The 14388-nt window shown below is 34.7% G+C and overlaps 1 protein-coding gene and 2 long non-coding RNA genes across 5 annotated transcripts in view; 1 reads left to right on the forward strand and 2 right to left on the reverse strand.

Moving 5' to 3' along the window:
* Nucleotides 1-1253, reverse strand: part of LOC307156425 (GTPase IMAP family member 8-like) — a 56783-nt gene extending 55530 nt beyond the window's left edge. The window contains exons 1-2 of the mRNA XM_079867766.1: nucleotides 1080-1253; nucleotides 192-884 (exon numbers count right to left, since the gene is read on the reverse strand). Coding sequence (XP_079723892.1) covers nucleotides 192-884; nucleotides 1080-1089 — 703 coding nt within the window. The 5' untranslated portion in view covers nucleotides 1090-1253. The remainder of the gene's footprint in view (nucleotides 1-191; nucleotides 885-1079) is intronic.
* Nucleotides 1254-2463: 1210 nt separating this feature from the next.
* On the forward strand, nucleotides 2464-5231 carry LOC307155061. Of its 3 annotated transcripts, none has more exons than XR_013820453.1 (5): nucleotides 2464-2635; nucleotides 3303-3404; nucleotides 4113-4217; nucleotides 4354-4469; nucleotides 5071-5231. It is a non-coding gene; the product is annotated as an uncharacterized lncRNA (long non-coding RNA). The 3 variants fall into 3 exon arrangements; XR_013820454.1 differs by having other exon boundaries at nucleotides 2465-2635; nucleotides 3303-3408; nucleotides 4354-4453; XR_013820455.1 differs by having other exon boundaries at nucleotides 2467-2635; nucleotides 4354-4453.
* A 2734-nt stretch (nucleotides 5232-7965) lies between these two features.
* On the reverse strand, nucleotides 7966-9355 carry LOC307155875. Its single transcript, XR_013820599.1, has 3 exons — nucleotides 9276-9355; nucleotides 8507-8608; nucleotides 7966-8169 (listed from the first exon to the last, which is right to left on the reverse strand). It is a non-coding gene; the product is annotated as an uncharacterized lncRNA (long non-coding RNA).
* Between the last annotated feature and the right edge of the window lie 5033 nt (nucleotides 9356-14388).

The following is a 14388-nucleotide window of genomic DNA, read 5'->3' on the forward strand; positions in this document are numbered from 1 at the left end:
TAAACTATTAAAATATAATTTTTTTTTTTTTTTATAACAAACTTCACTTGTTTAATTTAGAGACTTTACTGTATTTGTCTATGTTGTAGGCTACAGCTGATTGCAATGTAAACAACAATTGATCATTTTTATGCAATATAATTTATGGTTATACTGAGTAAAATAACAACAAACTAAAACTGGAGACTGACCGGCATCACTTTTTATTTCTTCCAGTTTTCTTCTCTTCTCCAAAACTTGGTGTGCTCTGGCAGTTGCTCTCTCTTCCACATTTTTTATTTTAATCTCCAAATCCATCAGCCTTCTTGCATCAGCTTTAAAAAAACGGCCATTGTTTTCAGCAACAAGTTTCTCTATCTGCCTAAATAGCTCTTTCGCCTGGGAACCATCTCTATCCAGGTCGGTGTCGAAACCAACGTATCTGTTTCCACATTTTTGAGTAAGCTTGTTCAAGTTTTCCCCTTCACGTTCTACATATTGCTCTATAGTTTTGTCACCCAAATGTTTGAGTTTTGTGAAGACTATAATGGTTTGATCCCAGATGTCTTCACTAATGAACTGCACGTGACCCTCGGCTACTTTCCCGTGCTTCTCTGAGAAAGCAGAATCAACCTCTATCACCAGGAGGAAAACATGAGGTCCCGGTGGACAGATACTGGTGCTCCTAACAAGCTCCGCTTTCAGGCGCTCTGGGGTGTCACATAACTGATAACACTTCCACCAGCCTGGGGTGTCCACAAGAATGATTTTCCTGCCGTGTGTGTTTCCCTCCATCTTCACACACTGTGTGGTCGTTTGATCAGATTCACATTTAACATTTAAAAAGGAGTGTGCCACATTACTCTTACCACTCCGGTGTCCTCCTAATAACACTAATCGCAATTCTGTAAAACAAAAGCAGGAAGAGGATGACAAAGTATTGATATATTTTGACTAATTATCTACTAAACATTATATTTATATTTTTAATTAATTTTCATGAAAATTATTTTAAAGTGTTTGATTACAAAAAAAAAAAAGAGAAAGAAAAACCACATCCTACAAATTTTCTTGAAAATGCTTCATTTGATGTCTCTTACCGTCTGCCATTGTAAAATCCACATAAAATATATTGCTTGAAATAATAATTAATCCTTCTCAGTGATCAATTCTTCTCTCAGTCCTTTTTTAGTGTCTTTACGGCAGATTTAAAAAAAAAAATCTGTTCATGAAAATGGTTGCATTTCATAAAATGGCTTCTTTCTATTGAAGGAGAAACTAAAACTGATGCATGATTGGACTATCTCTGTTTTGATCATGTTGTTTAATGTTGATAAACTGGACAAACCAGTAATAGGTCAAAAACACTCCTCCCCCCACCACGTCAAATCAAAGTAAGTGCACTGATAGTTGTCTTCTCAGCATGGAAGTTAGTTGGAAAATTACACAGAGAAATACTTGAAATACCAGAGGAATTGATTATGTTGTAGGTCATTGTAATTTAAACATTAATCTAGGGCTGTCACTAATGATTATTTTGGTAATCTGTCGATTATTTTGATCGAGTAATAGGATATTTTTTGTGGTAATAGAAATAGATCTGCAAATCATAAGCACATGTTCTATAGTTTTCTAAAACCTTACAATAATCACAAAAACCAGTTGGGTGCTTCCCTAAAATGTATAGTGTATTAAAATTACTGAGACCTATTCTTAATCTGGCCATAACTATTTCTTCCTTTCTATTCCCTCCTCTATTCTTCACAGAACCAACTTTATTTTGAATGTGAATGTCTCCCTGAGTCTCCCTGTCCCACTGCCAACCCTGTATCACATGAAATACGTTCTGAGGAAACTATTTTGCAAATCGCAATTACGTTACATGCCAACATATAAGCAGTGCTATTACGTTGGTCCTTAACCTAATATAAGCAGTGCTATTACGTTGGTCCTTAACCTAATATAGCCAATCTATTGCAGTGCTATTACGTTTGTCCTGAACATAATAAATCCAAAGCAGGTTTCGTAGCAGCTAATGCTGTTCATTTTGTTTTAATTATTTACTCCCTTTTTTCTCATTGGGCTACAAAATATTATCTATGCCAGGGCGAGTCAAATGGCGGCACCCAGATAATTTTTATCTGGCCCTCCAACTGTTTTTTTGATGTTTAAAACCCCTCGCAATCTGATATCAAAGTCCCCGCAAAGGTTTAGCGCGTTCAGCGGTGATTTTAACAACGCACGTGATCATTCAGCGGTGAGTTTAACAACCCAGTTTCACGGCAGTTCGTGATATGGTCACGTAATTTAATCTATTGATTCGTGCCACGGACACGTTTATTTCGTTATTTATTTTTTATTTTTTTAAACTAATGTATTTTCAATGGGAAGCGTCTTTCGTGATAACAGCACGATTCTTTCTGCCTGTCGGCTGCAGCAGAGAAGCTCTTTAATCAACATTTATTCACGAGATCTTATGTATTTTTATGTATTTTTTTAATGTTATTATTTCGGTCTTATTGCCGGGGAAGCTGGATTGCTTTGCTGTTTATTGATATTTTTAAAATTATATTTTATCAGTAGGAAATCGCGCTGAAGAAGTCTCGTTCCGAACACATCGCGATATTTGGCATCAGTTCACGTGTGTCAGATGTTGGTAAGTAAATAAATACCTAAATACGCTGTCCTAATAATGTGTGATATCATGTCTTTTCTGTTTGTCGATATTAATCTGCCATTATATCTGCCATCTCCACGGAGACTTTGCGCTTCATTGCTTTCTAATTCAAAACAGGGTGATTAACACTGCCTGTCACGTGACGTGCTATAGGCCTAGATATTCATATCAGATTAAAAATAGTACAATTAGTTCCAAAGTTGTATTTGTAGTAGAAGCACAGTAAAAACAACACTTACCATGCTTTTACCACAGTAACATTAGTTTTACTGTGATAAGTGTAGTAAAAAGACAGTAATCACAAAACTTACCATGCTTTTACCACACTATTTGTAGTTTTAATGTGGTACTTATTGTAAATGCACAGTAACCACAACACTTACCATGCTTTTACCACAGTAACCATAGTTTTACTGTGATTGGTTTAGTAAAGGACAGTAATCACAAAACTTACCATGCTTTTACCTCAGTATTGATTGATAGTTTTAAAGTGATATTTGTTGTAAATGCATATTAACCACAACACTTGCCATGTTTGTAAGGCTTTATAATGTAACATCCAATATTTGTAAGGTATATCAGTATTTTTTCCTTTAAATAATCCTATATATTATACATAATGATATTTTCTTTTCTCTTTTTTCAGCTGAAAAGACCAAAAGAGCCTTTCGGACTCAGTCAGCCCATTATTGTTGGAGGAGAAGTAAACGGAGGAGACGGACAGCTTCAAAGGCAAATATTCGCAATGGTATGTATGTGTTGGTTTTAACCCTAAATCAAACATTTTATCAAGCATTTGTTGTTTCTTAAAACCTTTCTCACAAAACCCATAGCCCAATCAGTACAAACAGAGACTCAAAGTCTTGATATTTCACAAGATTTAACAAGTTGTCAAATTCGTATGATACTCGTACATATTTGTATACTCGTACACAATCCTGCAGCTTTTACTCCTAGTGCTGTCATTGGCTACTGCCTCAATTCCTGTACACATTTATCGCGATATTTGTAAATCAGTTGCGCCCCTTCTTGGAAAGTTGTCGGATGTCACACACACTGTCAGAAAGTTTATATTAATTGCAAATTGGTCCCCGTCTGTTTATGTTCCAGTGATACATGATGTCTCTCCACACCTCATAACCTACCTCTGTTTGCAAGAGTGGAAAAGCTTATCTGACTTGTCACATGACATCAGATACTCGATTATTTTGTCATAATCAGATCAGTTACACTGCTGATAACTGTCCCGTTTGCATGTAAATCATTTTCATGATTATTGCTTGCTATTAAAGACATACTTTTATTCATAGAAATGCCCACATATCAGTGAACTTAATACATAAAAATGCTTTTAACATTTAATTATGCAACACTCTTTACAGAAAACATATCCTACAGTTATAAACTGACTATTTGCAAGTAATGTATTAAAATTACCTTCCTTTCTGTTTTGCAGGATTACTTAGTCCTTTTTTTTTAAAGCTCTGCCAATATCAAACTCAACCCTCACAAGAGCTACTAGTGAGTCGCAGCGAATCTTGCCGTGATCAGCCCTTCCCAGGTGAAGTTTCTTAATATATCAGTATTTACTCATCAAATGTTCTCTCCTGAATCATATGGTAAATTAACTAATTTATAACTGTCTTAATTTGTGTTTCAAGAACAATAGAGTAAGTCGAGACTTTCTTGTTTTACAGCCGAGAAGGAAGACCAGTCCTTATATCAACGCAAGCTAATCGAATAAGTCCTTTGTTTCGGGTGAGGAAGGAACATCTGGTGCCCAAAGACGACAGAAAAGTGCGTGAGTCAATTGGTATGTCTTGTATTGAAACAATGCTGTATTATGTAGTACATAATTTGATGTTGACAATTTTACATTGTACAGGTTATCACTTGGTTTTTGACCAAGTGAAGCTCTTGAAACAATTGACAGAAGAGTATGTTGTCTGGAAAGAAATCAAGCATCACTGGCAAAGGCTCAAAAGAGACCATGCTTTTCTAAAAAATCTTTTAAAATATGTTGCTGTTGATATGGTTAAAACTGTTTTTGTTCAGTACTTAGCTTATATTATGTGCTGCAATATATATATATATATATATATATATATATATATATATATATACTTCAATGTGTATATATACTTCAATGTGTATATTATATAATGTACTGACTGCTGCTTTGTAAATTTATGTAAGGAACAGGCAACTCTGGCCCTTTGCATTCTACTTTTTGAGGTTAGTTAAGAGTTAACCTCCAACCCTAATCAAGCACATCTGAAAATTTTAACCCAAGTCTTCAGGTTTACTTCTAGACAATAGGCAGTAAACCATCACTGCTTTAAATCATGCAGAACATAAGCTGACCCGACTGTCCATTAAACAACTTGGTTTCTGTTTTTTTGTTTTACTTTCAGACCAGGACTGGAGAACGCCTGACAATGGGATGTTGAGACTTCTTCTTCTGGTTGAGAAAAAGCTACACCACATCAGTGATCACATCTTCTGTTCTTCAACTGAACAAACTGTTTAGACGAGGAAGAAGAACACGATAGAGACATACAGGGAAGAGCAAGAAACCAGTTTATCACAGCTAAACTGGTTTCTTGCTCTTCCCTGTATGTCTCTATTGTGTTCTTCTAATGAATCATTATTTTCCAACACAATATCAAATCTGTTTTCTGTAGGTGACTGAATATGATTATCTGGCACTCGTTTTGTGGCTTCAGCAGCTGTGAATGGATTCTTATGATGTTAATGTATTTTTGAAGACACATTTTTATTTATCTTGAATCTCATTTGTCTTTATGCTACTTTATCAACTGCTTTGTTCTCCAATAAAGTGTTGTTTAATAAAGTATGGTGACTATTGTGTTTTGAAAGTGGTGTTTGGTACAGTAAATATAATTTTTTATTTGAGAAATTTTCATTTCTTATTTCTTTAAAAATAACTACATATAATTAATAACTTATAAATAACTAAATATAATTAATTACCATGATTCTTTTACTTGGGACATAAAAATTTAGATCTGGTTAATGATATTTGGGACAACAATGCAACAAAAGTTGCACATACATGTATGCATGTATGCCAGTTTGCAGTGAAATAAAAGGAAGCTATGTGAATAACAAGAGGCTGCAGTGGGCTATCTTGCTATAAATACTTAAAGCTTAATTGATGATGATCCATGTTGATCATTCTAGTATACTCTATAAAGTATACTCTATATATCACTGATGTCAGGAATATAAGCAGCAAGAGGGGGTGAAAAGGAAATGTTGGCACTGTTTTTTTTGTTGTTTTACTGAATGGTGCATTATCCTTGTGTAATAGTAATAGTATGTGTAGATCTGTGTAGATTATACTGTCCTTCCACCCCCAGGGGCCCAGCAATGGCCCCCAGAAGAGCAAACAAATGCACATTTCAAATGGCTGTAACTCAAAGTCTGGTTAGTGTATCAAAGAGAAAATTGGCTGGACAACTGCTTATACTATGTTTAATAAATAATGTTGGCCACAGTTTTCAGACATATATGGAAAGCTGGCATAAAGGTTATTTTTAAAGTGCTCACAGTAAAATATCAAATTTCAGCCTGTCCCTCATATATGTCATAAAGGTTTGCACAATGAACAAATTTAGATATCCAGATGTCCATTAAATATATTATTTATTTAACATTTATTGTTTTATTACTAAACGTTTTAAACTACATTACCCACATATCTCTGTCATTCTATCAGTGGAGCAGGATGCATTGCACTGTAGTTCATTGAAATGTGCAGACATGCTTAGGGTTAGGGTTAGGATCTCGGTAAAGGAGTAATTTCTCACAACATAGAGACACTTTATAGTTAGCTTAATGTATAACTAACGTAATAATAACACCAAAACATACTTTGTAACATGAAGCGCCGTTTTATATGGGTTAAACGATTGTCCAATCACAGCGAGCTCTGCGATAAAGGCACAGCCAATACAAACCCAGCTGAACAGATGCGTCACACTTACATGCCCATTTATGGTAAATGATGACAGATCTCTTCTGGTTCCGGCTGCAGGGATAGATACCTTAAATAAATTGTATTTAGGCTGTTAAACATGCATTCCTTCTAATTAAATTATAAAACTCATATTTAAAAACAAAAGACTCCTTTGTGTGGTTACCATCCAAAAACGAGTTCACATGATCACTGACACAAATTTGCATAGACTGATGCATAAATACATTTGAAAGAGAAACTTTTTTTCTAAGCAATGGCCTACCGTTTTGCAGTATTTTAATTAAAAATAATTACATGTACTAAAGTGCTTCTAACATTTACAGTGTATGTATAGTATATTAAAGGTATATCAATTATATTCAAATAAATGTAACAAAAGCACAATGAATGGACACCATTTTGAAAGCTTATTCCAATATTTAATGTCAAACTGTTTAAAGACAAATGTAGTGCCAAAACTACTGCACAACAGTATAAAAATCAGTTAATTAAATATCCAGATACAGGAGCAATCTATTATAGTGACACATACATTAACGTTAAAAAATTGCTATGATGAAGTTATATATTTACAAACCAAGAGATGAGATTCAACTTTGTTATGTGAACATACATTTGTTTCTTCGCTTTAAAGAACAAATAGGTAAAAACATAAGCACAACATTTTACATTCTCAACTTTCATTCTATATCCTTGTGATTATTGGTCACTTTTATTGTAACTATGCAATGAATATGTCCTTTAGCAAAACACCTGATGAGCACTGACACTTTTTTGAAAAAGGCATTAGGCAGACATCAAGTACAGTTTATGAAGCTGAAAAGAGAAAACAAAACGCTTTAACAATATGGAAAAAGATAAATCACTATTTTCAATATTGGTTCTGCATATATCAAAGAGATCCTGAGGAGGAGTGGGACTTCACATGAAGACTTTCAGAAACTGAGACAGAGCAAAGGGTGCACCTCGCTGGACACATCCTACGCATGCCCAAACAACAACACCCAAAGACAGTTAGGAAGTGGACACCACCAGGAGGATGCAGGAGACAGGGAAGACCAAGGAAGACACGGAGACAGATGTTTCACGAAGACCTGAAGAATGTCAGTGTCCCATGGGAAGATGTGAAGAACTTGGCCACGGATTGAATACGTTGGAGGACACTTGTTGCCCAATGTGCCCAGCACAGGACTTGATGATGATGTTGTGAGTTTATCCATAACTGTGGGAAATGTTTTCTGTAAAGAGTGTTGCATAATTAAATGTTAAAAGCATTTTTATGTATTAAGTTCACTGATATGTGGGCATTTCTATGAATAAAAGTATGTCTTTAATAGCAAGCAATAATCATGAAAATGATTTACATGCAAACGGGACAGTTATCAGCAGTGTAACTGATCTGATTATGACAAAATAATCGAGTATCTGATGTCATGTGACAAGTCAGATAAGCTTTTCCACTCTTGCAAACAGAGGTAGGTTATGAGGTGTGGAGAGACATCATGTATCACTGGAACATAAACAGACGGGGACCAATTTGCAATTAATATAAACTTTCTGACAGTGTGTGTGACATCCGACAACTTTCCAAGAAGGGGCGCAACTGATTTACAAATATCGACAGCACCAATGACAGCACTAGGAGTAAAAGCTGCAGGATTGTGTACGAGTATACAAATATGTACGAGTATCATACGAATTTGACAACTTGTTAAATCTTGTGAAATATCAAGACTTTGAGTCTCTGTTTGTACTGATTGGGCTATGGGTTTTGTGAGAAAGGTTTTAAGAAACAACAAATGCTTGATAAAATGTTTGATTTAGGGTTAAAACCAACACATACATACCATTGCGAATATTTGCCTTTGCAGCTGTCCGTCTCCTCCGTTTACTTCTCCTCCAACAATAATGGGCTGACTGAGTCCGAAAGGCTCTTTTGGTCTTTTCAGCTGAAAAAAGAGAAAAGAAAATATCATTATGTATAATATATAGGATTATTTAAAGGAAAAAATACTGATATACCTTACAAATATTGGATGTTACATTATAAAGCCTTACAAACATGGCAAGTGTTGTGGTTAATATGCATTTACAACAAATATCACTTTAAAACTATCAATCAATACTGAGGTAAAAGCATGGTAAGTTTTGTGATTACTGTCCTTTACTAAACCAATCACAGTAAAACTATGGTTACTGTGGTAAAAGCATGGTAAGTGTTGTGGTTACTGTGCATTTACAATAAGTACCACATTAAAACTACAAATAGTGTCGTAAAAGCATGGTAAGTTTTGTGATTACTGTCTTTTTACTACACTTATCACAGTAAAACTAATGTTACTGTGGTAAAAGCATGGTAAGTGTTGTTTTTACTGTGCTTCTACTACAAATACAACTTTGGAACTAATTGTACTATTTTTAATCTGATATGAATATCTAGGCCTATAGCACGTCACGTGACAGGCAGTGTTAATCACCCTGTTTTGAATTAGAAAGCAATGAAGCGCAAAGTCTCCGTGGAGATGGCAGATATAATGGCAGATTAATATCGACAAACAGAAAAGACATGATATCACACATTATTAGGACAGCGTATTTAGGTATTTATTTACTTACCAACATCTGACACACGTGAACTGATGCCAAATATCGCGATGTGTTCGGAACGAGACTTCTTCAGCGCGATTTCCTACTGATAAAATATAATTTTAAAAATATCAATAAACAGCAAAGCAATCCAGCTTCCCCGGCAATAAGACCGAAATAATAACATTAAAAAAATACATAAAAATACATAAGATCTCGTGAATAAATGTTGATTAAACAGCTTCTCTGCTGCAGCCGACAGGCAGAAAGAATCGTGCTGTTATCACGAAAGACGCTTCCCATTGAAAATACATTAGTTTAAAAAAATAAAAAATAAATAACGAAATAAACGTGTCCGTGGCACGAATCAATAGATTAAATTACGTGACCATATCACGAACTGCCGTGAAACTGGGTTGTTAAACTCACCGCTGAATGATCACGTGCGTTGTTAAAATCACCGCTGAACGCGCTAAACCTTTGCGGGGACTTTGATATCAGATTGCGAGGGGTTTTAAACATCAAAAAACCAGTTGGAGGGCCAGATAAAAATTATCTGGGTGCCGCCATTTGACTCGCCCTGGCATAGATAATATTTTGTAGCCCAATGAGAAAAAAGGGAGTAAATAATTAAAACAAAATGAACAGCATTAGCTGCTACGAAACCTGCTTTGGATTTATTATGTTCAGGACAAACGTAATAGCACTGCAATAGATTGGCTATATTAGGTTAAGGACCAACGTAATAGCACTGCTTATATTAGGTTAAGGACCAACGTAATAGCACTGCTTATATGTTGGCATGTAACGTAATTGCGATTTGCAAAATAGTTTCCTCAGAACGTATTTCATGTGATACAGGGTTGCCCACTGCTGTTTTTTCTCTTCTTTCTTTCTTAACCCTCGTGTTATGTTGGAATTCTGTGCACTCCCCTTATGTTCCGGGTCAAATTGACCCGCATTGGATTCAATACAATTCCTCAAAAATCACACTATGAAAAACAACAAAGATTCAGGTTCAAACTGTAAACTTTTAATATCAACATTTGTCAAATATTCCAAAAAATATATATCTTAAGATATGATTTAATGAAAATGTTTTTTAACCATTTTTTAAAACTATTTAAAATTTGAATATACGTTATATTTATATATATTTGCATATACATTTTTTTTTACTTTTTTTTTTTTTTTTTTTTTTTGCTTAGAACATCATAACTGAACAATGAATCAATTAATCTGAGCTAATTTTTCCTGCTGTCTATGTCGAAGGCCAATATATTTCAGATATCTTGAATATATAAATGAGAGCTTATTTTACTATCTGTGTCTGTGAAAAATTTTCATTTGTAATTTGCAATTAATTCTGAACACCATGATTTAGCTTTTTCAAGTGTGTTTGGTTTGGGTTAGAGCACTTTTAGATACACTTACACTTTAGAACTGGAGTTGATGCCCTGACATACATAAAATAAATGTTTTTATTTTGTGTCTGTCCAGTTGCTTTTGAATAGCTGACTATGATGGTCAAATTGACCTGCGAACATCACAAACGTAATAGTAATTTTGTTTGTATATGTAAAAAAAAAAACACCAGCATGTTGAAACTTTGCATGCATGTTCATGATGATAAATGTGAAAAAGTCACAAAATATCAAGAAAAAAAAAAAAGGTTTAATATTATTTCAGGTAGCTTGAAAAAATAAATGATAGGTAATTTTTACCATCTGTGGCTGACAAAATATTTTTCTGTATTGAAATAAGTGTTGAAAACCAATTTTTTTAGCTTCATAAGGTAGTAAAAAAATAAAATAACAAAATATAACCAAGAAATGTTATTATTTTTGGTCCGTACAGTTGCCTTAGAGCGTTAAAATATGCGGGTCAAATTGACCCGCGAACATCACGAAAGGAACAGTAATTTTGTTTGTATATGTCAAAAAACACCAGCATGTTGAAACTTTGCATGCATGTTCATGATGATAAATGAGAAAAAGTCACAAAATATCAAGAAAAAAAACATAGGTTAACCAGTATTTCCAACAACTAGAAAATCTAAACGGGTCAAATTGACCCGCAACATAACACAAGGGTTAAACCAGCTTAAGGGTGCATTACTGCCACCTACAGGACTAGAGTCATTTCAGTAACACCCCTGGGCTACCATTATTTTTAGCTGTGCAGCTCTTACTGTTGAATAGGAAGTAGATAACGTACAAAACGAAGACGCGGGGGACTGCTGGTGAGGCTACGGAATCGACCTACATGGCCTCCAATACCAAGCATGCTGCTGGCAAACATGCAATCTATCAGCAATAAGATGGATGAGCTTCGCTGCCGTGTTAGTGTCCAGCGAGATCTGGGAAATTGCTGTGTTCTGTTTTACCGAGACAAGTTCAAGTTCAAGTTTGTTTATTTCTAGAGCACATTTACTACCGGCTTTTGGCCGACCAAAGTGCTGTACAATAATCACAACACAATACACATTGAACCAACAACATCACTATTCAATCAAAATATGGTGCATTAAAAGATAAGTTCAAGTAGATTACACATTAAAAGCTAATCCAAACAAAAGAGTTTTTAGCGCTGTTTTAAACTCAGATAGAGTGGAAGCCATTTTAAGTTGGATAGGAAGATTATTCCATAGAGTGGGGCCCACCACTTCAAAAGCTCTATTTCCCCTCTTTTTCAAGCGGGTTCTAGGAGTACGAAGGAGGGATTTGTTTCCTGATCTCAGTTCTCGATTTGAAGTATATGGGTGAAGTAAATCCGATAAATAGCTGGTGCAAGATTATTTAAGGATTTGTAGACTAGTAGTACAATTTTATAGTCGATTCTATATTGAACAGGTAACCAGTGAAGGGATCTCAGAAGCGGTGTCAAATGATCAAATTTTTTACCTCCCTTCAAAAAACGTGCTGCTGCATTCTGAACAACTTGTAATCGAGAGATTTGACTCTTAGAAACCCCATAATACAGAGAGTTGCAGTAATCTAGCCTGGATGTTATAAAGGCGTGAATAGCAACTTCTAGAGAAGCAATAGATAGGAAGGATTTAATTTTGGAAAAAGAAAAAAACTAGAGCCCACTACCACTATATTGACAGGAAATATTACAGTGTGGTTTGGCAGGGCTACTTCAAGTGAACTGAATCTTCTGACAAGAGTGATAAAAAATGCATAAAAAATTATTGGGGTTCCACTGGAATCGCTTCAGGACATTTATTGGAAACGCAGCACTGGGAAGTCACTGGGTATTATACAGGATGTTAGTCATCCGGCACATAGTCTCTTCTCCCAACTTCCATCAGGGAGACGTTTGCAGAGCATCCCAACGCGCACATCACGTTTTAGGGACAGTTTTTACCCACAGGTTGTAAGGCTACTGAACGATAGTGCAAGAGGAAGGAGGGTTGAAGTTTGAGCGGATGTTTTAATTTAATTTTTATTTTTTAACTTATTTATCGACTGGTGCTGAGAGAGTGCTAAGGCACTTTGTATTTCATTGCTGTGGTACTCTGTACGTATATGCATATGACAATAAACTTGAACTGAACTGAAAACAACTGTGTCTGGATACAAAAAGATCTCTGTGTCTGGATCGACTGTACAGAACTGCGTGCACAAAGTCCCCAAAAGCCTCGCCAGTGATGAAACTTACTTTTGCAGTGTGGTCACATGTGGAAAGCTATTCATTGGAAATGGAACTAAACTGACAGCTGAGGGTAAAACTTTTTTTATTGCTCACATACAGTGTGTACGTAATATCTTTTTTCATATTTTGGCAATATATTTCTTATATCAGTACTTTTTTTCAGAGAATTCAATAATAGAAAAAGAGACATTTTATTCCATTTGGATTGTTCAGATTTACATGATAAAATTACATCTTATTTCTTAAACATTTTGTTCCAGTTGTTTCTCATAAAACAGCGTTCTATATCATCGCATTGCTCTCCGCTGTATTAGTGATATCAGTAATAGTGAATATAATAATGGTGCTGTCATGGAGAAGAGCTGCACACAGAAGTAAGACCCTTTTTTACTCATTTCACATTTCAAAATTACATTCTCTCAAAAAAACGGCTGACAAATACACTACCATTCAAAAAATTACGATGTTTTTAATGTTATTATTGTTTTTGAAAGTAGTCTCTTGTGCGCATGCAGGCAGTAAAACAGTAATGTGAAATATTATTTAAATTTAAAGCAATTGTTTTCTATTTTAATATATTTTAAAATGTAATTTATTCCGATGATCAAAGCTGAATTTTCAGCATCATTACTCCAGTCTTCAGCGTCACATGATCCTTCAGAAATCATTCTGATATGCTGATTTTCTGCTCAATAAAAAGTTCTTAATATTATGAATGTTGAAAACAGCTTGTTGATAGTCAATGTTGAAATAGTGATAATTTTTTTCAGGATTCTTGATTAACATTATAAATGTCTTTTCAATCATATTTAAAGTTATTTAAAAAATATCTTACTGACCCCAAATGTTTGAACTGTGGTGTATACATTTTCCAAAATGATTTGATGTAACTGTTCTAATTTCTAATTATGATACATTTTAAGGTGTTGGCGAGGTTCAATCTACAGCCCAGGTGATGTGCGACCAACAGTGATTTTACACATGAAACATGATGAGGTCATGTGACACCAGTGTAGAGAACTACTATTATAAGCTACCAGGTGATGGCAGTGAGGGATCACAACAATAGAAAAACTGATTTTTCTACCTTGATATACAACATATTATGCCTATGTAAATGTGCTTATACAATATTCATTCGTCATTACACACAAATTTACAGTACATATCTCCCAGCACACGCCTTAATTTTTTATTAATTTTAACATTTTTTAAATGTTCCTAACTCTTTCAGGGTTTAAAATTGTGGGTTAATAGTCCAGTTCTTGAACCACTATGCTCCCAAAAGCTATGCAGAATAAACCAAGAAATATCTATTTATCGCAATATTTCAAGATTAAACTGATTTTATGTTTCTTTGCTTGAGTACACATATGTCAGCTATTGGATCTACTCTGACATGTATTATAAAGAGAGTTTCCTTTGTCTGATGAATAGCTTATCAGTGTATTGAGTGTACGGCACAATGTTAGTTATTCCAAATGTG

The sequence above is a fragment of the Squalius cephalus genome, assembly GCF_949319135.1.
Source record: "Squalius cephalus genome assembly, chromosome: 3".
Classification (NCBI taxonomy): domain Eukaryota; kingdom Metazoa; phylum Chordata; class Actinopteri; order Cypriniformes; family Leuciscidae; genus Squalius; species Squalius cephalus.